This window comes from Atractosteus spatula, chromosome 23 (assembly GCF_055471065.1).
Source record: "Atractosteus spatula isolate fAtrSpa1 chromosome 23, fAtrSpa1.hap1, whole genome shotgun sequence".
NCBI lineage: Eukaryota > Metazoa > Chordata > Actinopteri > Semionotiformes > Lepisosteidae > Atractosteus > Atractosteus spatula.
The window spans coordinates 14,014,460-14,037,289 of NC_142728.1; the positions used below are offsets into that span (position 1 = coordinate 14,014,460).

Consider the following 22,830-nt stretch of genomic DNA (forward strand, 5'->3'; position numbering starts at 1 on the left):
ATGATTTGTTAAGTTTTTATAGCAAACAGTTTGGTGCATTATGGGGAAAAACATTGCACTTGAAGACAAAATGTTTCGTGGAACGTCCCTCAACGTCATTTCCATTTACAAATAATAATTTTCGTCTAACTGATAATCTTTGCTTCCAAATGTCTGTTAAAAACGAGAGCCGTACTCTCCTATATCCGTCTCTTTAAATACACGCGGCTCTCTGGCACAAAACTTTAGAGCTTGTTGCTATGTACCTGACGTCATCCATAACAACGGGAGAGGCAGGTTTCCTAAAATCCAGAGCGCTCGCTGGGTCTTCTCCATGTAAAGAGAAGGAAAAAAAAAAAGTTTCCGAAACTTTTAAATCGCCACCGCGATGCCCCCGAAGAAGAAGGGAAAGAAAAGCGGAGAGCAGGCAAGTAAAAAGGAGAAGGATGGACCCGGTCCCGGAGCTGGGAGTCTGGAGGAGCCGCTGTCGGAGCTCAGTAAGGAGTTCTACCGGGTGCAGATCCGGGACCTGGAGGACAGGCTGGAGAGGTGAGCGACCGCTTTCACCCCGCTTTGCTGTTTAAATCTCCCGAAGCAACAACAGCAGAGCTACAATGGCTGATAAGCTGGAAAATGAGCAGAGTATTCAGCAGATATTAGGTCACTGTGCACGCTGAACGTAAGCATATGGCAGTGATAAACGATACTGGTAACAGATTTAGTAATAGTGCAGGGCTTATTATTTAGAATACCACACATCTCGTTTTTTTCTGTGTTTTTCGCTGGTGTAAACCACCGTCTGCACGTTGTTCGGATGGCTAGACGGTTAGACACAGCTTTCCCTGCAGCGAAGGAACAGTTTGAAAGTGGAGCTGACCGGTGGGATTTATACTGTGGTTGCCAACACTGAAGAAAGGCTAGAGAGCCGCTCTTTACTTAAATCCCATCGCTTCAAGCCCGAAAGTTTGACCGGTCAGACCCCTTGGAACATACAAGAACATATAAGATATATATATATAAGTCCAGATAAGGACTTACAGTTGTATTTGAGATTTTGTGCGTTAACCGAGTCTTTGTGTTTAACATCGCTGCTGTGTACCTTGGAACATATTACTATATTGTCATGTTATACAATATTGATTATATACTATATATTATATATCATATATAATGCTATTATTATTAGTTCCTTACACTTATCATGCTTTTCTATACACGCCACTCAAAGCACTGTACAGGTAAAGGGGAATCCCACTACCGCCACCGGTGTGCAGCCCCACCTGGATGATGTGACGGCAGCCAGAGTGCGCCAGTACGCTCCCCACACACCAGCTCTCAGTGGGGAGGAGAGCAGAGTGATGGAGCCAGTTCAGAGATTAGGGGATTATTAGGAGGCCATGACTGGTAAAGGCCTGGGGGAAATTTGGCCAGGATGCCGGGGAAACACCCCTACTCTTTTTGAGAAACACACTGGGTTTTTTATTGACCGCAGAGAGTCAGGACCTCAGTTTTACATCTCATCTGAAGGACGGCGCATTTTTACAGTACAGTGTCCCTGTCAGTATACTGAGGCACTAGGACCCACACAGATCACAGGGTGAGCGCCCCCTACTGATCCCACTAACACCTCTTCCAGCAGCAACCTTAGCTTTCCCAGGTGGTCTCCCATCCAGGTCCTGACCAGACTCACACCTGCTGAGCTCCAGTGGGGCTGCCAGTTAGGAGTTGCAGGGTGATATAGTTCCTAATGATAGGATGATGGCCTTCCCTCAATACCTGAATTTCTCCAGGCGCACCAGTGTCATTCGCACTGCAGCCTGGGAATGTGCAGTACAGGACGGTCTTCCTCCTTGTTGCCTCCGGTCCCCCGCAGGTATCAGCGCAAGTGTGACGAGCTGGAGGTGTGCGAGAAGGACTTCGGCTCCCGCTACGAGCGCCTCGCCAAGGACAAGAGGGAGATCGTGTCCTTCCTGAAGCGCACCCTGGACCAGAGGGCCGACGAGCTGGCCGACCTCACCGACCGGCTCCTGGGGCTGCAGCAGGCCAAGGAGGCGGAGAAGGACTCCTTCGAAGCTCAGCTGGCCCAGCTGCGCCACGAGTTCCAGGAAAGCAAGGACCAGCTGACCTCCGAGAACATGGTGCTAGGTGAGGGGGAGAGGTCCCTGGGCTCACACTGTGCACTGTCTCCCCCTGCTGGCTGTAACAAGCTAAGCAGTCTCTGTTCTCTGATGGTGTTGTGGGCAATTCTTCATCAGAGGAGCAGGACACAGTCTTGTGCAGATTCAGTTTTATCGAGCTCAATAATGACAGCAACATGCGCTGGGTCTGCCCCACAGAACAGACAAACTGCGAGGGTTTCCCAGCTCTTATATGCAGTCAGAAAGGAGTCTGTTTCACAAGCTGAGTGCTTGTCCTGTTCTTTGATATGGGGGGTGGAGTATGTGTCTTCCTATGATGCAAAATATGTGAATAGCAAATCAAAAAATGGCTTTGGGATCCTTTGAGATGAAAAGCCTTCTATAAAGTTAATCAGGTTACCTAGCTGTGGGTTGAGTCAAACTCCTGCAATGGAATGGAACCTGTGCAGTGTGAGATGCTGCCTGACCTCGGACCTACTGTACCCGCAGCGGGGAAGCTGGCCTCTCTGGAGGAGTTCAGGGTGCAGAAAGAGGAGCTGATGGCGCATCTGGCCAGCTTGGAGGAGCAGCTGATCAAGCAGAAGCAAGAGCACCAGGTTGTCATCTACAGCTTGGAGAGGAAGGCAGTGCTGGACAATGACAGGTCTCCGACATCCCACTCTCTCGCTGCACCTCGGTCTCGATTGCTTGCAGCTGTTGAACAGATGGCAGCAGCCTGTTGGCTTTGCTAGTTAGTTATCTGTGGCAGCTGGCTGTGAAGTTTCGTATTTGATAGCCAAGTCTATTATCTATGTCTGTAAATGCAAACCACACGTCGCGTGTCACAGTCGGTCAGCTCAGTGTTATTATTTTAGTTTTGCTGAAACGCCATAATTAATGGCAAAATGAATCAAACTTTAATCAAATCGGTTAATCAAACGGTTGTTGTCCTACAAGATTTCCAGGAACGTTTAAAATATTCTGGATATCTGGCACAAAGTACCATATTTCCCATCTTGCAAATACGTGTTCTGGCTACGTATTTTCTAGTAGTGGTGGAAACACTGGATCATGGTGTATCATCTTTTATAAAATGTGTTGTTACTATAAAAAAGGTCAGCTGTATGTCCTTGGTGACCAGTTTCCATTGCACCGCCAACCTGACTGATGGTCGGGTTGCTCACCGTCCCCCCCTGCAGGCTGAAGAAGGAGATGCTGGTGCGGGTGGCCGCCGTGGCCGCCGAGTTCCGGCGGGTGTCGGACCGGCAGATGGCGGAGACGACGAAGAGGATGATCCGGGAAAACGCGTCGGTGACGGCCCAGCTGGGGAAGCTGTCGGACAAGAGCCTGGAGCTGCTGGAGGAGAACCAGGCCTTGAGGGAGCAGCAGGGGCAGAGCAGGCAGGAGCTGGGCGTACTGGAGCTGGGTCAGAAGGAGCTGGCCAGGAAGAGTCTCAGCAATCAGAAGGTGCCCCCTTCGGCACAGCTGCTCGGGATAAGCTTCAGCTGGCTGCATCTAGTGCGGATCAGCTCCTTTCTTTTCCATCTCTCTCATCTTTCTTGACCTTAAACCACTGTGGCCCTGAATATCCACAAAGAATTAGATATTGAGTAAGTTACATGTATATAGACATTAGTGGGAAATGCTCTAGTTGCATTAATGTTGCACTGAGAAGCTGATCTGGACGGCATTTCTCATGCAAGAGGTAACATCTTCTCCGATATTAGTCCACCTTTTGTGGAACATGGCCGTCGTTTTTGTGCGTGGCAGCAATTGTAAATCGGAATAGTAGAATACCTAGGAAAGGTGTAAAAGCTTAAGTAGAACTGGGTTTTTCCACCTAAGTTTCAAGGCATCTTCAGAGCTTCCATCAAGTGTTTATCGAAGGAGTTTATTGCAGGAGTTTTACAGGACAACCTGTTTATTGAGTAAGAGCTTCCCTTGCCCTTGAGCTTTAACGCATCCACAGCAGGTACCCAAATCACATCGTTGGCAGCGACAGTCCTGCATGACCGTTCAAGACAGAGGTGCATGACTCCAGGCCTGGAGGGTCAAAGGTCACTTGGGTCTCTCCTGCAGTATCTAAAGGACTGAAGAAAGATTGGGATCCCAATTAAATCTCTAATTCTGGAAGCAAATTGGAGTGGGTTCACTCCTATTTGTAAATGCAATATCCTACATGTACATTTGGTAGGAGTAGCTCAGATGCAATGAAAACCTGCAGACACTGGCCCTTCCAGACTGCAGCTGAAGACGTGAAGAGCTTCACACTGGGTGGTCCAACTCTGGGCCTGTGACGTCTGCAGGTTTTCATTCTAACACTGCTCTTTATGGCTTAGAGCAGCTCAGTTTAGACACAAGTGGGCAAATTTAGCCACTCCTCCCAGCTCTTCAGGTCCTGCTGTGGTTTCAGTTAAAACAATCTGCAAACGGTGGCTTTCCAGGACCAAAGCTGGACGCTGCCTATATCAGCTCAGCAAAGTCTTTCTTCTAATCTTACAAAAGTCCTGCTGGAATGTGACCCTCAAGGGCTAAGACTTGAGACCCCAGTCTTGAAACTGCGGATCGGTCTTCTTACTGTAACGCCACCTCTGTCTGCCTCAGGTGGTGCTCATGCTGACAGAGAAGTGCAAACAGCAGCAGGCTGAGCTGGAGGAATATGCCAAGAGCCATAACGAGTACCTCCAACTGCAGGCTGAGCACAAGGCCCTTCAGCAAGATGTGGAAGCTCAGAGGTAGCAGATATCCTCCTTGCAATCTGCTTGAGGATTTCAACCCTAGAAGGATTGCTTTACAGGATCGCAAAACATTTTTCTTTGATTCCTTCCATATTGCATTTCTTATGATTGCAAATGTTTGTCATGGTGACGTTAGGTGGGGTCTGGAGTGAATTGTATTGCCTTTAAGTAACACTTCATGTTTTGGGCTATTGATTTTCTGCAAATGATTAGTTAATACTACCTCTTAAATGCTGACAACTATAATGACTTGATTTTAAAATGCATTAAATGGGCTTTCAGAGAAAGGGCCCGACTCCTAGTCTTACCTACCGATGACTGCCACTGGATTGTGTTTGTGAAGACAGGAGCTGGCCTTGGCGAGGGAGGAGAGGGAGAGGAAGAGGGTCGAGGCTGAGGAGCTGAGCAGACAGCTGGAGGATGAGAAGGAGATCAGGGCACAGCTGCAGGGAATCCTCCAGGAGGCTGCCCATGCCCTCCAGGAGGCCTTAATGGTAAGGAAGGAACGCATCTGTTTATTCAACGAGCAAAGCTGCACTCTCTGGAAAGTCATTCAGGTGTAACACTAAAAGAGTAATTATCTATCCCAGTGGTTCTCAAACCTTTTGGACCAAGTACCCCCTCTGATCAAACCAAAGCATCCAAGTACCACCTACAAGTCATCTTCTCATCTGAACCACAGACAATCTCAATGACCAACATGAGTGCACACACGCACACAGATCATTTGGATCCTACCACCTTATAGCCGTTTTCCAATGCTTCCCAACACCAGCAGGGCTGTCTGTGTCAGGTTCAGCAGCAGAGCTAGTGTCAGTGGCCGATGTATAATCCTCCTCGTTCTCAACAGGTGTGCGTGACCTATCAGAGCTGGCGTTGGTACTCTTGGCGTCTATTCCTTTCAGCCATGACATAATGCTTGGTTTTTGCGAGGTATTCATTTTTGATCGATTGTTCTGTCTATGAATGTGGCATTAAGCTGTGTCTCTGAAAGCTCCAGAGGAGTATGAACACTCAAGTATTAGTGCACGCTGTACCGACATAGGCTGCATTTGTGACACAGAAACTAATTTTATTAAAATAGAAATTATGGAAACCCGTCTCAAACTTTCTGAAACCAATTAAGTGAATTACAGATGAAAAATGTTTAATTACATTTTTAATTCCCAATTTTTCAGTGCACACAACAAATTTCCAGGGTCATCTGGCATACCACCTGAGGGCACTCCGCGTACAGTGGTACGCGTATCACGGTTTGAGAACCACTGACTCTATCCTCTTTCTTGTAAATTAGCTTCAAAGGGAGGGAAGTAAAATTTGCCTTGCTAGGAAATCACTAAATTTGAACAGGTTGTCAAGTCCCAAGCCTGCTACTGTTGAATGATGGCCAACACACTGTGCTGTGAGAGACAAAACGGTAAACAGGGGCATTATAAACTCTATGGGATTGTCAACAGACTTCTTTTACAGGTCAGTATGGAGGGATCAGAAATTCCCTGCGAAAGCTGGGGTTGATAAATGCTCTTGGCTTACAGGAGGCGCCCAGCAAGGAGGCAGATGCAGAGCTCGCCGCCCTTGTGCGCCGAAGTCAGATGATGCAGAAGCTCTTAACCCTGCTGGATAGCGCCGCCCTGCTGGGGATAGGACCCACCCTGCAGGAGTTCAGAAAGGATGCGGCCTGCTTCCGCGAATACAAAACCGGCCCCGAGAGGTACAGTACAGCCTTCCATCTCCGATGCAAAAGGGGCACCGTCTTCATAAAGGTCATTACGGTCGGAGGAGAAACATATGACAGTGAGTCACATCACTGGTGTGGAAACACAGTGTGTTTCAGGAGTAGCCTTTTCATTGACGAGGGTTAGAATAATAAAGTGAATGTCTTCTCTTCTGCAGGGCTGGCATTCTCTCTCCCTTGCTCAAGGCACCGAAACTCCTGCCCCACTACAGGATAGGGGACCTGGGGCTGGTGCCCCGGCCCAAGCAAAGCCTCAACACTGCCCTGTCCAAAGTAGGGCCACTATCCAGCAGCACCCGGCTCAACCTGCAGAGACATCCTCCTGGCCAGCCCACAGAGGTAACCATGAGATTCAGCGTGAGGCCCCACAGTGGGCAATCAGGCCGATTTAGTTTCTGGCTGCTGCTGAGAATTAAAACTGAGCTCTGACGCACGGCATGTAAAAACTGTGCTCAGGATGCTTAGGCCAGCCACTTATTCAAGGAAACCAGGATGACAGGACTGCGGTTGCTTGCATGTTTCCTGCACGGAAACTCGGAATTGCATTGAGCCAGCGGAGAAGGCGGATCTTGGCAGGGTGGTACACGTAAAAAAAAAAAGCAAAATGGAGTTTCTTTAATAAAAAAGGGCTTTTCTGTTAATCAGGTTCCTCTTTGAAAGAACCGAGTACCTCTGAGTACCTTGGTACTGTTGTCTTTGTGCACTGTCCATTCTGGTTTATTTTGTATTGTGTGCAATTCTTTACCATTTATAATTGCATTTCTTACTGACTGTATTTCTTGTGTTGTATTATTGTATTATTACGTTGTACTGTGCTTGGTTCATTGTGCCTGGCTACTGGTGCTGTTGCAATGCAATTAGGGGATTAATAAACTATCTCTGTTTTATACTCTCTCCATCTCAGGACACAGCTGCTCCAGCAGTTGCAGCAGCAGGGGGCGCTACAGTCCTCCTCCCTGAAACCAGCTTGCTACCTCCCCTCCTCAGGGCTAAATGACTGGAGCTCTGCCACCTTTCCCTTCCTTCCTGTGATCCAGTACTACTGAAACCCCTTCCACAGCCCCAGCTGTAGTGCCCAGGTATTTAAGTGTTGCCTCGCAACGTTAGCCCACTGTATAGCATTGAAGATTTAAACACTGTGAAAGGTTATAAATAATGAATAAAAAAAAGATATGGAAGCAAAGAATATTTTTGAATATTTCTCCAACTTTAACCTTAGAAGGCATTTATACTAAGAGACATTTCTCATCATTTTACAATTTTGTTCATCTCGGAAGACAAGTGAGACAGGCCAAAATAAGACGACAAAGTTTGAGCTTCCTGGGTTCAGATGACTTTGTAAAACAGCTTTAGATGTTTTTATTGTAGCCTGCCTCTTAAGTGTTCTCACTAAGTTTTTTTTCCCCCAGAATTCTTTCTTGGTTCATTCTGCTTTTTCTCATTTATGGTAATTTTGTATTGTTTCAATGTTTCAGATATAAAAATAATCATAGTATTGCAGTACATTAACAACAGAAGGCCTCATCACAACTACAAGGAGGTAGGATCGTTGCAATTGCAAAACCACAGATCATTATGATCAGAACAGTAGTATCATTATACTCTTTTCTCTAACTGTTCTTCATCAGGACTTTGTCTTCTTCTGTGCACAATGAGACCACAGTCTTCAATTGCTTTTTTCTGTACTACTGAGTCAGTATGTTTTCTTTTGCTCGATTTCTGCTTGCAACATTCCTTGCAGCCTTATACCACTATATCCAGGCCCACCAGCATCTCCACCATGGGTTTTGCAGTTCAGGTTTTCTCTGCGACACTGCCCCCTTGTGGTGGAGTTTTGAGCTGCAGCTGTGTGTCTGTTCTGTGCTCCGTGAGGTGTCTCAGGAGAAGGTCCACGCTCTGCTCCTGCACTGCCCTCAGTATTTCCTGTTCCTCCTTGGAAAACCTTCCCAAGACGTGGCGCTCCACAGACAGCTTGCCCACAGGCCGGCCAATACCAATTCTCAGCCGGGGCATCACCTCAAAAGCAAACACCGGTACTAAGTTACAGGGTCATTGCATCCACAGTGAAGACATCGTTTGATAAAGATCTGCTGTCGTTATTCTTTAGCTCTTGTAAGAGAGATGTATCAGAGTATGAATTCAAATCCTTCTAATTTGGGGAAAGCAAAACATCAATTTCTGTATCATGTTCTTTATTTTTGTGTTTAGTGTAGAATGAACTCCCTCACCTTAAATGGTAATTAAGTCATTTTCTTTTTTAGATCCTACTTTAGCACAGCTTGCTCACTGCCCTCTGGATGTAGGATACTATTTTTACCATGAACCATACTCATTTAAAAAGACAGTAATGTGGTTTTGTTTATTGTACACTACCTATGCATTCTGTTAAAAAGATGTTTATGCACATATGTGATCATAAGCCTCTGTGAAACTTCTGGGCTGGATCTGAAATGCTCGTCTACTTACATCAGTTTTCAGACACTCGATGCAAGAACGCACGCCGTTGTGACCCCTGCAAATCGAAAAAAAAAAACCCTGCTGATCTGGACACTCAAAATACTTTACAGTAGTGGGGATCCCACTACCGCCACCAGTGTGCAGCCCCACCTGGATGATGCGCCAGTACACACCAGCTCTCGGTGGGGAGGAGAGCAGAGTGATGGAGCCAGTTCAGAGATGGGGATTATTAGGAGGCCATGATTGGTAAAGGCCAGGGAGGAATTTGGTCAGGATACTAGAGTAACACCCCTACTCTTTTCGAGAAGCGCCCTGGGATTTTTAATGACCACAGAGAGTCAGGACCTCAGTTTTATGTCTCATCTGAAGGACGGTGCCTTTTTTTACAGGACAGTGTCCCCGTCACTATACTAGGGCATTAGGAACCACACAGACCCCTACTGAGCCTCACTAACACCTCTTCCAGCAGCAATCTTAGCTTTCCCAGGAGGTCTCCCATCCAGGTACTGGCCAGGCTCCCACCTGCTGAGCTCCAGTGGGGCTGCCAGCGGTGAGCTGCAGGGCGATATGGCTGCTGCTAACACACTGTGGAATATTCGCAGTCTACCACAAAGCAGGAACAGTGTTATGAATAGCTCTTACCTAGCGCTGCCCCCGTGTTTCATTGCAAATTTCCCCAGGGGCTTGTCCAGTTCGTCGTGTATTAGAAAAATATCTTCGGGCTGGATCTGAAACTTGGCCGCTGAACACAGAGATCAGATCAGATCAGATCAGAGCGTTACAACGCTCTCAATATTTTCATTGAAATTGAGCAGGACAGTATTTAAAAAGACACAAACTACAAGGGAATATGTTTCCAAGTAGCATTTATCCTCCTGTTGCTGCAGGCCGCTTTATCTCACCTGCCTTGGCCACACTGACGCCATTGATGTTCATGAGGAGTTTGGGTCTCAGCAGCACCAGCTGGCTCTGCCCAAGCTCGGACAGGATCACCTCTCCAGACACCTGCCTGTCACCCTTCCAGCGCTCGGCCACCCCCAGCCTGCTGGCCAGAGCTGCCAGCACCTCCATGCCCACACTGTGACGGGTGCCACCCATTCCAGGGTTGCCCAGACCCACCAGCTGCAAAAAAATCCAACGCCAGCAAATCTTAGCAGAGAAGTTATCCGCCTGAGCCCATAACACAGCAGACAGCTGCAAGACAGGTGTGGCAGTAAGGTGATACAAAATTCTAAAAAAGGTCATGAACCCCAAGGAGTTTTTCAGGATCGACAGTCAAACACAGACTAAAATGCACAAGTGGAAAAGGGGGGAGTGCACACATGATGGAGGGCAGGAGGCACTACTTTACACAAAGGATTGTAGGAGCCTGGAGCAAATTACCCCCCCCCCGCTCCTAAAGCTGACACGCAGGGAATCCTTCATAAAGTGGGTGTCAGAGACCCTCTGCCTCCTCTCATCTGTAACTTATCTCAGGAGTTCGCAAATTCCAAGAAATTGTTGTGCTCCTTGTTAAAAGATCTATAGGATTAGCACCCATAGCACAGCCAGTCAATCAGCTCAGAGCAACACTCTCGAGAAACAGTCTCATTCATATCTTTCTGGGGTGTGAGTCTTTGCCCTTTGGCTCTGCACGAAGCCCGAATTAGGGTTTATAATGGCATCAGTGTCGTCGGGTTCTTAATCTTCAAATTTAACGCCAGTGTTTTAGTGAAGGATCTTCACGTGCTTTTTGATTATCGAAAGTATGAGTCGAAGGAACACAATTATTGAAAGCCCACTTGTCAGAGGAGGTGGTTTGATCAACATTTATCGCATTTCAATACGGAATACACCATAGCCTTCCTGCAGTTGTAAATGTCCTGGAAAATGACATTCACGTTACCGTTCGACAGCTATTTATTAGTAGTATCTCGATACTCCAAAGTTCCCATTTAGAATTTGATTTTCTATACAATACTAACATTTAGTTTCGTTTATACTATACAACATCAAAAAGTATTTAACGAAGAGTATTTAAACGGTAAATTAGAAACAAATTTTACAGCCTACGTTCAATGACACTACAGCTTCACGGTCCATCCTTTTTCGTTGTGCTGCTTAACCTAGTGGGGACTGCGGACTACAGCTCGTGTTTACAAAAAAAATACAATCTACACAAATATCAGAATAGTGAAAAATGTTCTTTGATCTCACCAGTCTGCGGCGCATTTTAGGATTTAGAGACAAGTCCCTACTCAGTCTCGGTGAAAAAGGTTTATACAGTAAAACCAAGTTCATAAACCTTGTTATCCAGCGCCTCATGCTGAGTGAAAGGATAAGGTAAACCGGCTTAAATAAAAGTTGCAACAGAAGCTGCAATTTATGAGTAACGAACATGTGAATGACCCAGATTACTCACACCACTGTACCTCTAACCTGCATCATATTCTGTCGCATGATTATGACGTCTTTAGCAAGAGACGCGATGACTGGTATAGGGTTGTGAAAATACGGTACTCGCCGTAGTTTGAAGATTTAGAGAGAAAACCTGGAATCTTGTATTTCCAGATGCTTGTATAATCGTATTCGCAAAACAGAAGTTAGGTGCTGTATGGTGACACTGCAAAAAAGTAAATACAAAGGGCACATGGTTATATGGCGAAAATATGAGGTATGATGAGATGAAGCAAAATAGAAACGAGAATAGAAATGAGTCAGAAACAAATCCTTTAATAGAATTTATAACTGTTCTTACTTTCAGTAGCATCAGTCCTGGTTTGCCTTTTTGTTTTGTAAGACAAAGGGACGAATTCTACTGTGTAACCATCTCTCGACAGAGGAAGCGATATCAAGTGGACTTATTGAACTCAAAGGCTGTTTACTGTTCCACTCGAACACTCCACCAAATATTTGAACCTTTAATACCCACAATGATACATTTAATTAGAACTCCCTGATTGCTTTCAGTTCCTAATGGTTTGGAAGTTTCCTTTTATAGTGTAACGTATACGGCCAACATTGCAGGTTGTGCGAGCCGGTTTACCAGCGCGGTGACGTCACCGCCCTTCTCTGTGAATAGCAGGGACCACAGCTAATGGGAGTTTTCCGTTTAGCTCAACTGGCTGGGTCCCTGTTGTTACGCCGGAGGCCCGTGTTCGAGTCCCCGACGGTGGGGGGGGCGCATACCCATGTGAACCCGAGAGAGCTACAATATTTTAACTCATGCATTTCTCAAGAGACGCAAACGTTCCAGTCACCAAGATGAGGTCGGGCTTCTAACTGGGCAATTTCTTGATCCAATTTAAGATTCATTTAAATCAAGAGCTCATCTGAACACCAGCAGGTGTGGGGGTCTCCACAACTAGGACTGAGAAACTCTGGTCAGACAAACCACATTAATCCAGGGGCATTAGGACCTGGTGGGGCTGGTACATTCCTTCTGCTCCATCTGGTTGGGCAAGACACACCTGTGGTGATTTTACCTGACAAAACTTCCCTGTCAGGCCAGCCAGGCAAGCATAGCATCTGAGGCCTGTTGAGGGCTGTAAGGTTTTGCTGCCTTGAGTCTTCCAGTCCTACTTACAACCACTAAGTGAGACAAACTGGAAGTGTCTGTCAAACAACAGAGAATATCGGTACCTGTGTTGCCCAAGCAAATAGAATTTACTCCTGTAAGTATTAAAATGTTGCTTACTAGGTGGTTTGTGGTGGTGCTTTTACTTTTCCTTCTCTGTAGGCTTTCCTCACAACTGACTGGTTGTGGTGCACAACATTACATGAATGTAGCACAGATCCAAAGTTTCACATTGCAGGCATGCAAGTGGTGTGCACATGGTCTGGGGCTGTCATTACAAGCAAACTTAGATAATGGACATCTCTACAATGAGTTTATTTTCAGTAGGATGCTGGTTGGTGTGTGAATAACTGTCTCCTTAAATAATCTGTAAAAATGTAGTCTGGAAAGTACCAAGTGATCTGCAACTGGGGTCTCAAATTCCGGAGAACGTTTTCCAGGTTTTAAAAGATTGGACACTTAGATCAAGTTACTGGCCAATTAAACAAGTCATTCGTTAGGTAACTTTAGTCCTTCAGGGCATTTTTTTTCCCCGAATAATCACTACATGTGGCAGCATGGTGGCACAGTGATTAGCACGGCTGTCTCGCAGTGTTGGAGCCCTGGGTTAAATTCCACGCCTGGGGTACTATCTGTGTGGAGTTTGTATGTTCTCCCTGTGTTTGTGTGTCTCCATTGGGTGCTGCTGGTTAACTCCTGCAGTCCAGATATACTGGCAGTTTAACTGAGCACGTTCAGCAATGGACTGATCCATCCGCGGTGCAACAGGGAGCGCTACAGGAGGTCATTCTTGCCTTCTGCCATGAGACTGTACAACGCATCCACCTTGCGTCTGGGCAGAGGCAACAGTGACAGTGATCTGTTTCTGCCCTGAACAGTAAACTGCTACATCTGTTCTTATTCTTTTTCCCATTTACAACCGTTTTTGTGCAATATATGCCAGGGACCTGTGCAATACATTTATATTTATATTGTGCAATGTGACTTTTTTGTGTACTGTTCTGTTCTGGTTTGTTCTTTGTGTGTTCTGGACTGTGAGTAACTCTTCTTAGTGCACTTCTCACTGTACTGGTTGTATTGTATTATTATTATTATTATTATTATTATTATTGTATCATTCGTTACACTGTTGCTGTGTTAAGCTGCTGTTGCACTGCAATTTCCCTCACGGGATCAATAAAGTATCCATCTATCCATCTGTGTTTGGGGATAAGTTCACCTGGTGTGAACGTATATATGTTTGTTTTTTTTGTGTGTGTGTCTGCCTTGTGATGGGTTGGCATCCAGTCCGGGGTGTATCCTGCCTTGTGCCCGTTGCTTGCTGGGATAGACTCCAGTTCCCCTGAAACCCTGTACTGAATACAGCAGTTAGAAAATGGATGGATGGAAGGATGATCTCCAAATTTCTTATTAAATCACCTGCTTAACCATATTACAGTTAAATTATTCCAGTTCCATAGGAACTGAAGACTTAGTGACAATCTATCAATTTAACTGTATCTCGACAAGCGCAGGACTGGTGACCCCCTGGTCTATAATTTGGTATCATTCTGCAAGGATGTGTCAAGAATACATTTTTAAAACAATTTGGTGGTTCAAAGCAAAAGTAATTATGTTTTTTCCCACACCTGAAAGCAAAAGATTTATTAAACGTTTGACTTAATTCTCTTTTTGTGTTTTAAAACTAGAAAAAAAAAATAAGAAAATGTTGTACTGTCTCCTTTGAGAACTGTATAGCCCTTAAGTGGAGTTAATGAATCCATCTGTACTACAGCTAGCGATATTACAGTATAATTAATGTTTACCACATGCAGTACTTACTTGTCACAGAATTGTTCGGTCAGGTGGCATAACATGTTCAAGTGAACTCGTCGTTTTGGATATACGAAGAACTAAATAAATTAGTAATATGATTTGTGGGGGGGGGAAGGCTGAGGCAGCTCATGGTATAGAGAGATCTGTCTTTCTGAAGTGCTGCCGAGCCTTGAACATTTTCCACGCGCGCTCAAGAACAGTTCTGCGTGTTCGCTCACAGCACGGTGCCGATATACTGTGTCTTTGTTTTTGAATGTCGTGCCGTTTGTTATCGGGTGCGCCACATGCAAATTCGGAAAAATCAGAAGACTGACACCTCATAGTAGCTGTGTTTATTCACCAAAGCACCGGCCAAAGATTGACACAGGCTCTTGCTCCTCTTTCTGATAAATCTTTCTCTTGTGCCCTTTTCCCTTATTTACCTGGGAGATCCCTTGACTCCACCTGCTGGACCTTTTCTTCTTTAGCCCTGGTTGCCTGCACAGACCTTTCCTTTATGTAACATGACCCCATCTGTTGTGGAGTTGCCCGGTTCTGTTGTCTGAGAGATGGGTGATTGTTTGGCTTTCTTTCCATAATAGAGCAGGTGACACGAAACCTGCCCTTGTCGTCCGCTGCCTTGTTTGCTGCGATGTGATTTCACGGCCCTCCCCAGCACTCTGACACTGTAGAAGAACAAAGTCCTGTCAGCAGATCTGTTTTCCTTTGGTGTTCCGTTACCATGCGGGTGAAGTTGTGGGCGATCTGTTTGTCACGCACCGAGAGAGACGCGTTTGAGACATGTGGCTGTTAAGACAGCTCCTACAAAGCTGAAGTGATCTCATTATTAATTGACTTGACTGTTTTGCTGATCGAAAATGAAGCAACGATTTAAAATTAAAAATTCGGTACCCCTTTGCACGGCTGGTTGCGTACCAGTGCAATGCAAGTAAAGCATTTGACTTGGAGATACAGTAGCTGTGTCTGCACCTGAGATTCGAACCCACATCCCTGGAGTCAGGAGTCCATGCTGCCCTAACCTGTATTTCACGCTAATATTGGCTTGCATTGATAGTGACATATAAGTCTAACTCGCCAAACAGAAATTATGGAACTTTCTGATCGCGCACATGTTTCTGTCTTGGAGCCTCTATGGTAAGCTTTGATTAGTTTTATTTTTACTTGATTGCTTTAACGCTGCCAGCAGGTATATCACCCTGCAGCTCTCAACTGGCTTCCCACTGGAGCTCAGCAGGGTTGAGGCTGGTCAGTACCTGGGTGGGAGACCCCCTGGGAAGCTATGGTTGCTGCTGGAAGAGGTGTTAGTGGGGCCAGACCCTGCAGTCTGTGTGAGTCCCAATGCCCTAGTATAGTGGTGGGGACACTATACTGTTAAACCAAGGTGCTGACTCTCTGTGGTCATTAAAGATCCCCAGGCATTTCTCAATAAGAGTAGGGAGTTATCCCTGTGTCCGGGCCAAATTTCCCCCCTCAGCCTTTACCGTGGCCTCCAAATTGTCCCCATGTATGATTGACTTGCACTGGCCCTGCGATGGACTGGTGTCCTGTCCAGGGTGTACCCTGCCTTGGGCTCGTTGCTTGCCGGGTAGGCTCCGGGTTCCTGTGACACCGTACGGTATAAAGCGGTTTGGCAAATGACATGACGTGATTTAACATTTTTCAGGCCCATCACATTGACTCTATTAGATTTTGGTGTGGGTGGTGTGATGACATGGTAGATGCAGTTTCTGCTCCACAGCTCCTGGGCCCTGGGCTCCGGGTGTTCTGTGTGGGATTTGCGTGAGCTCCCTATGTCTGTGTGGGTTCTCTCAGGGTGAAATTGTCTATCAGTTTCCCAGACCTTTTTTAACGGTTTGGATTGTTTTGGACTCATTTAGTTTAGTTTGAGGAACATTTTTTTTTAAATTTGATGCTTGGAACTCTTCAGAGACAGATTGCAGGATTGCTCTGTTAAAGCCCTAGCTAGGGTTAGGGTTAGCATTTCCACACTCCTTAGACATTTTTATGCTAAATGCTGGATTTGGGGTCCCAATGGAACCTTAGGATGAGTGATATTTAACTCCTATCTCAAACTTTTTTTTCCAGAGACTTTTGGCCCCTTAGGTCTATAATGCTGCCCCTTGTAAACGTATTCGAAATCTGAGTCAGATCAAAAGTTTTAAGAAAATTTGTTCCACTCAAGTCCATTCGTTTCCCAAAGTTTCTTTCAACAGCTTTGATTGTTTTAGGCTCATACGTTTTGGTTTGTGGAAGGGTGAAAAATCTGGGTTTCTGTGTGTGTGTGTACTCAATGATGACTAGTATTCTGTCTGGGAACAAGTAATAGGTTTATTCCCTGCTGGAAAAAAAGAAGAAAGAAAACGCAACGTTTCGGCCATGGAGCCTTCTTCAGGTGTGAGAGAGACAAGGCAGTAGGCAAAGGTAATGTAGTGGGAGAACAAAGGCTGGGAGGGAGGAGGAACGAGAGGCGGGAGCAGGGGACAGAAAGAGAGGCCAATCAAGAGATGTGAAGTCAAAATGGGTGTAGAGAGGTGTGAAATGAAACCTCCAATGAATGTTGAAAATTTAGAAGAAAAGTAGTCTGTCGTTAAGAAAAGGGGGAAGGTGTGATCTTAGCTGCAGGATAATTTTGGTTTCGGTAGTCTTTCTGGTGTATGAGTTTGGAAAACCGTCTTTGAGAACACAGACAGAGAGATTAGAGTGGTAATCTGTCTGTTGCCTATATCCTTTCTTGAACTGCTGGGTTAGGCCCCAGCTTTCACTAGTATTGCATTGTGCCGGTTTGTTATTGAAAATACAGGGATGTGTGGACCTGAAACCGGAAATCTGGGTCATCTGGCAATCTTTCTCTTCTAATTGATTACCTTCAATTTTTTTTTTGCCCCTTCCAGAAAATTCTGGCCGAAAGGTCCCGGGACACACGCTGGGGGATTTGGAAATTCTCAAGGCTTTGCTGTGTCCACAGAGGCTCCTGCGTAGATGGCAGTGATTTCCAATGCAGCTGGTATGTTTCTGCGCAGACCTCTCCGACGTTTGTAGCTGCTCTCTGATACTGTCGGTAGCTGCAACTTTAAGAGTTTTCAATCCCTCAGGTGTTGATTTTGTAATTGTTATGTAAACACAGTCAGTGAGCCAACCACACTTTTGTGTGTACCAACCTGTGTTATGTTGAAATATAGTGCTTTAAAGACGGTTAATATTGAGCGGAGTGGTGGCTCTGTGGCTCAGGATCTGCGCCTCTGGCTGGAAGGTTGCCGGTTCAAATCCCGCAGCCGACAGAGGAATCCGACTCCGTTGGGCCCCTGAGCAAGGCCCTTAACCCCAGCTGCTCCAGGGGCGCCGTACAATGGCTGACCCTGCGCTCTGACCCCCAGCTTCTCTCCCTGTCTGTGTGTCTCATGGAGAGCAAGCTGGGGTCTGCGAAAAGACAAATTCCTAATGCAAGAAATTGTATACGGCCAATAAAGTGATCTTATCTTAATATTGAGCATCAGTAGGTTTATCTGTAAGTAGTGTATTTTGACTCCTTGGCAGGTCTGGGCAAGCAGCGTGTCACCCCTGAGAGAAGGGTAGCAGGTGTTCAGAGCGACATTCCCAAAGAGAGGCCCGGCTCAGGAGAGAGGAACGATGGGAGAGTTCAGCTCCCCAGCCAGCAGGAATCGGACTTCCTGCCCTCGGTGTGCCTGGCTGCCCTGCTCCTGCTCATCTTCTCCGTGGTCTCGTGCGTGTTCATCTTTTCGGACCCCGGCTCGCTCCCTTCCCCACAACCGCCTGCTGTGCCCAGGCCCCTGCGCCTGGCCTCCTCCTCCGACGGGCGCCTGGCTCACCTGCGCTTGCTGTTCCCAGGCCAGCGGGAGGCTCTGTGGCACGGCTTGGGCCTAGCCACCCGGGAAAGGCCTCTGAGCCACGCCTTGGTCCTGCTGGGCAGCTGGGAATCCCAGAACACTCTGCTCCATTTTACCAGGAGCCTCCTGTCTGCACTGGGCGGCTGCGGCGTGCCCACCAAAACTCTGCGGCTCGGATACCTGCCTGCGGGTCAACAGGTCTTGCCCACCCAATGGGGTGCCGCGTTTACGGTCGTCATGGAGACCATGAATGGAGTAGGAGGGGTCATGGTGGAGTTAAGGCGGGAAGGAGAGGGAAAGGCTGTTGCCTTGGTGACCACGGTTGTCATCCTTCCCGAGAGTTATAGTGCTGAAGAACAGAACCAGCTCTTAGAAGCCGGGGTCTCTGCGGTAGAAGAGTTTCTGCAAACCCTCAACCGCACAGCGCTGGGCAGTGCTGGGGGTCTCGGAACGGACAAGACTGTCTTAATTGTGGAACCAGAAGGATTTCCTGACAGCCTATTTGATTGCTAGGTGTGCGCAGGAAGTGTACAGAAAATTGCAGGTGCTTTTGAAGGAGATCTTCCAGAGGGTTTTATTTTTATAGATTTTTTTTATGAGCCTTGTTATATACATAAAATGTGATGAAGGTAAATTTTTTTTAGGGGGGGGACTTACCCCAGTATTTCTTATCTATCATTCCACTTTCTGTTGCTCTTCTCCCAACAAAGGTGGTCGATGAAATTCTGCATTCAAAGAGGTTGAGCTGGGGATCAGAGGACAGTCTGATGCATTTACCCTCACTCTAATCTTCGCATTACTGGTGTCTGCAGCAGGCTAAGATGATGAAATCACTATAGCTACCAGGGAAGTAAGTCAGGTCAGGGTGGGGTATGAGATCCAAACTGATTTGTTTTCTTCTGGGTATTGCTTATGGCAGTGAGAGACAGAACAGTCCTTGTCGCCTTAAAGATACACTGTGTATGAGTGCCCTGTGAAGACCTGGCATCACATCAGGACGTGCCCTGCCTTGCTTGCCAGTTTAGGCTCTGGTTCACCGTGACCCAGCATTGGACTAAGTTGAGTAGATTTCAACCAGATGCAATGTTCTCCGACTTTGGACACTGAACACGCATGAAAGGCAGGACAACCCTCAGAGACGCTGCACTTTTTCGCAAAACCAACGTCGCACTGTAAGTTGGCAATACGATGGTCTTTATTGCGGCAAAAACATGAATTCCAGTTTCAAGCTCAAACAGAGGTGAGCAATGCACAGTAAAAATGCAAAAAAAATTTGGTTTGGAATAGCATTATTATTTACGTAATGTATTCCAATGTTTTGATTGGCATTATTTATTATGGGAAAATTCAGCAGCTATCTATGGTATTTTGCAAGCAACCTGTTTTATTAAGGCTGATATGTTTGACGTGTGGATGTTCTTGCCCTCAAAACCTCTCAGCTTCCGACTTCGGAGACCTGGAGTTGGGCCTCCGTGAGGTCTACGCCTGTGGGCAGGGGGCGGCGTCGGCGATGGGCTGGCAGCGGTCTACCACGGCGTTGATCTCCCCGATTTTGACGCCATCGTACACCCCGGTAATGGATGTCCACTGGGTTTCTCCGGTGTGGTACGTTCGGCTCAGCCGCGCCGTGAAGGGAATGTCCGCCGTCATTTTCTTCCCTTCCATCCGGACGGCGCAGGAGAAGTTGGGAGGCACGTCGAGCGCGACGGAGATGGCGTGGCTGACCGACTCGACGAGCGTGGTGCCTTCGGCGAACTGGATGGTCTGCTCCTTGGTGAAGTCCACCCCATTGCCACTGATGATGGGGATTTTGGCACTGAGGCTCGACTGGGTGCCGTTCCTGGTCGCTCGCCCGATATCCCAGCTTTTCTCGATGGTACTGGTCTTCTCCAGCAGGACGGTCTTCTGCACGCTGTGGCACTCGTTGTTCGTGACCCTAGAAAACTGCAGGGTCTCGGGCGGGTGGTGGAACAACGCGATCTGGTCGACGCCGTACTCCACATGGGAGATGTGCTGGCTGTAGGCATCGGTGTTGATGGCGAGGACCTGGTAGCGCTTGTACCAGTACTCGTACCCTTCCCAGGGCAGGAAGAAGGCTTCGTGCTGGGGGACGACCTTTCCTAAGCCGTACTTGTTCTTCCCGACGTAGATCCCGGCCCTGGCGCAGGTCCTGACGGCGGTGGGAGGGACCGATCCGTAGGATCCCTCCTTCCACTCCAGAAACTCGAAATTGTCCTCGTTTACCAAAACCTCAAACTTGGAGGCAGAGTATTCCTTATCGGCGTAGGGATAAAAACAGTAAGGGCCCTTGTTGGCGTTGTAGAAGCCGGCCTCGCAGTTGAATTTGCAGACGTAGTCCAGACGTGACGCGTAGCCATTCCAGATGCCCACCGCCCCGTTAGGGAGGGAACCGTTCCAGCTGACCCACTTCAGGCTGACGTTGTCTCCGAAGATCGACACGGACTTCTCCCCCTCCTGGGGCACGAGCTCAGCTGGGGGTTCCAGCCGCTCTGACGCAGTGCTTGGGGCCAGCGGAGGAATGACATCTGCCAGATGAGGCTTCAGTAGGGGCTCTGAGAGAAGGAAAAGGTGCCTGTTAACTCCCAACCCCACTCGAGGGATGACTAAGAAGGAAAACCTAGAAATACAGATGAGGTACCACTTCCCGATCTCTCCGCTGATGTAGCGGAGCTCGTTTGGGCACGGTGACATCATCACCCTCCCTGCGCGTAGCAGGGACCTCAGCCGCCTGGGCTGGGGGAGGTCTCCTTTAGCCCGCTCGGCTGGCTCCCTGTGGCGTTACGCCAGAGACCCGGGTTCGCATCCCAGGTGTTGCGGGATGAACCGGTGGGGTGCAGCAGCGGAGGGCATGAGACGGTCACACGGACACACTGCAAACCGAGGGAATTGGAAATTACGGGCTGCCAAAATAAATAGACTTGACGCTTAAACGTAGCGGGTCTGAAATTCAAAGTGTTTTGCAGAACTGACAGCCTAGTGTGTGTCTCTTAATTGTTCCGGTGGGTTTGCGTGTCCTTTGATAGACTGGTGTGCCTTCCCCCTGTGCATCTAGGATTCTGAGATTACTGGGTGTTGTTTCACAGCTGTTTCTATCCCTTTCGAATCTAGAGATTGCAATCTAGATCCTAATCCAGCAGCCATTTCACCCTGAAACTCACTACTGGCAGCTCCACTGGAGCTCAGCAGGTGTGGGCCTGGTCAGTACCTGGATGGGAGACCTCCTGGGAAAGCTAAGGTTGCTGCTGAAAGAGGTGTTAGTGGGGCCAGCAGGGGGCGCTCACCCTGTAGTCTGTGCGAGTCCAAATGCCCCAGTATAGGGACGGGGACAGTATACTGTGAAAAGGCGCCGTCATTCGGATGAGACGTAAAACCCAGGTCCTGACTCTCTGTGGTCATTAAAAATCCCAGGGTGTTTCTCAAAAAGAGTAGGGGTGTTGTCCGGGCCAGATTTCCCATTAGCCCTCACCAATCATGGCCTCCTAATAATCCCCCTCTCTGAACTGGCTCCATCACTCTGCTCTCCTCCCCACTGAGAGCTGGTGTGTGGGGAGCAGACTGGCGCATCATCCAGGTGGGGCTGCACACTGGTGGTGGTGGAGGGGATCCCCATTACCTGTAAAGCACTTCGAGTGGAGTGTCCAGGAAATGTATAAGTGTATGGAATTATTATTATTACGTATGGATTACAATTCATTTGGAAAACCAGCTTTTACTCTTTTAACGGCATTAATGTTAGTCTTCACCTAAATTTAATGATTAAATTACTAATTCGCTTCATTAATCTGCTCTCCTCCCCACTGATAGCTGGTGTGTGGTGAGTGTTCTGGCGCACTATGGCTGCCGTCACATCATCCAGGTGGGGCTGCACATTGGTGGTGGTAGTGGGATTCCCCTTTACCTGTAAAGCGGTTTGAGTGGAGTGTCCAGAAAAGCGCTATATAAGTGTAATTATTATTATTAATGTAACGCATGGTAAGTACCACTAGAGGGCAAAACACGACACAACGGGTCGTTCTCAGTCCCTGCGTGACACGGGGCGCCGCTTCACAGATCCCCCTCCTGCAGCCCGAGAAACGTTTGATTTCTGCTGTAATTCGTTATCTGAACCCCGTGGGGGGGGGGGATGGAGCGCCTACTGTATGCTTATGGTGATGCATTTTATTATTGTGCTCAACAGATGAAACAATAAGTACACTACGTGTTAGTATTCAAACGCCGGTTAATATTATGTGATTACTAAGGACAAACCACTTTTAAAGAGCCTGGGAATGTATAGGAACATTGCTTACCGCGATCTCTTCTCCCAGCGTTTGTTTCCAGCTTGTTGGCCGTAAGGGGCGTTGAATGAGTGCGGGGTAAAGCGAGGTGGATCACCGCTAAAAGCGCTACCGTAGCTGGCCTCATCTGCAACGGAGAGTAAGAGGGTTTTGTACCGTACTGTAGACAGTCATCCACACTTTCCTTTTCTGAAACGCCGCTAAAACCCCGGCTTGCTTTTCCTTCTTCGTCTTTTCGCCGGAACTTATATTATATTACCGTTACTGTGAGGTGGTAACACTAGCTTCAA

At 47.4% G+C, this 22,830-nt stretch overlaps 4 protein-coding genes across 4 annotated transcripts; 2 read left to right on the top strand and 2 right to left on the bottom strand.

The window, feature by feature from the left end:
* The first annotated feature begins 367 nt into the window (after nt 1–367).
* On the top strand, nt 368–7,577 carry cfap157 (cilia and flagella associated protein 157). Its single transcript, XM_088940592.1, has 9 exons — nt 368–528; nt 1,853–2,124; nt 2,607–2,760; nt 3,296–3,563; nt 4,701–4,831; nt 5,178–5,328; nt 6,370–6,545; nt 6,728–6,908; nt 7,474–7,577. Exons 1-9 carry the CDS (start codon nt 368–370, stop codon nt 7,564–7,566), a joined length of 1,587 nt encoding a protein of 528 aa, XP_088796718.1. The 3' UTR covers nt 7,567–7,577.
* Nucleotides 7,578–7,783: 206 nt separating this feature from the next.
* Nucleotides 7,784–11,420, bottom strand: ptrh1 (peptidyl-tRNA hydrolase 1 homolog). The gene is made up of 5 exons (XM_088940593.1): nt 11,223–11,420; nt 9,929–10,148; nt 9,669–9,768; nt 9,036–9,081; nt 7,784–8,585 (listed from the first exon to the last, which is right to left on the bottom strand). Exons 1-5 carry the CDS (start codon nt 11,403–11,405, stop codon nt 8,364–8,366), a joined length of 771 nt encoding a protein of 256 aa, XP_088796719.1. The 5' UTR covers nt 11,406–11,420; the 3' UTR covers nt 7,784–8,363.
* Nucleotides 11,421–17,376: 5,956 nt separating this feature from the next.
* Nucleotides 17,377–18,755, top strand: LOC148816211 (uncharacterized). Its single transcript, XM_088940206.1, has 2 exons — nt 17,377–17,401; nt 17,932–18,755. Exons 1-2 carry the CDS (start codon nt 17,377–17,379, stop codon nt 18,753–18,755), a joined length of 849 nt encoding a protein of 282 aa, XP_088796332.1.
* Nucleotides 18,756–19,379: 624 nt separating this feature from the next.
* Nucleotides 19,380–22,830, bottom strand: LOC148816212 (natterin-3-like). Its single transcript, XM_088940640.1, has 2 exons — nt 22,553–22,830; nt 19,380–20,815 (listed from the first exon to the last, which is right to left on the bottom strand). Exons 1-2 carry the CDS (start codon nt 22,665–22,667, stop codon nt 19,722–19,724), a joined length of 1,209 nt encoding a protein of 402 aa, XP_088796766.1. The 5' UTR covers nt 22,668–22,830; the 3' UTR covers nt 19,380–19,721.

Bases quoted from the DNA above. Each gene is read 5' to 3' on its own strand.
- cfap157 (XM_088940592.1), top strand. From the start codon at position 368: ATGCCCCCGAAGAAGAAGGGAAAGAAAAGCGGAGAGCAGGCAAGTAAA. The intron at 4,832-5,177 runs GTAGCAGATATC...GTGTTTGTGAAG, and splicing joins CAAGATGTGGAAGCTCAGAG to ACAGGAGCTGGCCTTGGCGA. The intron at 6,546-6,727 runs GTACAGTACAGC...TCTCTTCTGCAG, and splicing joins TACAAAACCGGCCCCGAGAG to GGCTGGCATTCTCTCTCCCT.
- ptrh1 (XM_088940593.1), bottom strand. From the start codon at position 11,405: ATGTTCGTTACTCATAAATTGCAGCTTCTGTTGCAACTTTTATTTAAG. The intron at 9,769-9,928 runs GTGAGATAAAGC...CTCTGTGTTCAG, and splicing joins CGTCAGTGTGGCCAAGGCAG to CGGCCAAGTTTCAGATCCAG. The intron at 9,082-9,668 runs GTAAGAGCTATT...TTCGATTTGCAG, and splicing joins AAACACGGGGGCAGCGCTAG to GGGTCACAACGGCGTGCGTT.
- LOC148816211 (XM_088940206.1), top strand. From the start codon at position 17,377: ATGGCAGTGATTTCCAATGCAGCTG. The intron at 17,402-17,931 runs GTATGTTTCTGC...ACTCCTTGGCAG, and splicing joins AGTGATTTCCAATGCAGCTG to GTCTGGGCAAGCAGCGTGTC.
- LOC148816212 (XM_088940640.1), bottom strand. From the start codon at position 22,667: ATGAGGCCAGCTACGGTAGCGCTTTTAGCGGTGATCCACCTCGCTTTA. The intron at 20,816-22,552 runs GTAAGCAATGTT...TCCTTCTCTCAG, and splicing joins CGCTGGGAGAAGAGATCGCG to AGCCCCTACTGAAGCCTCAT.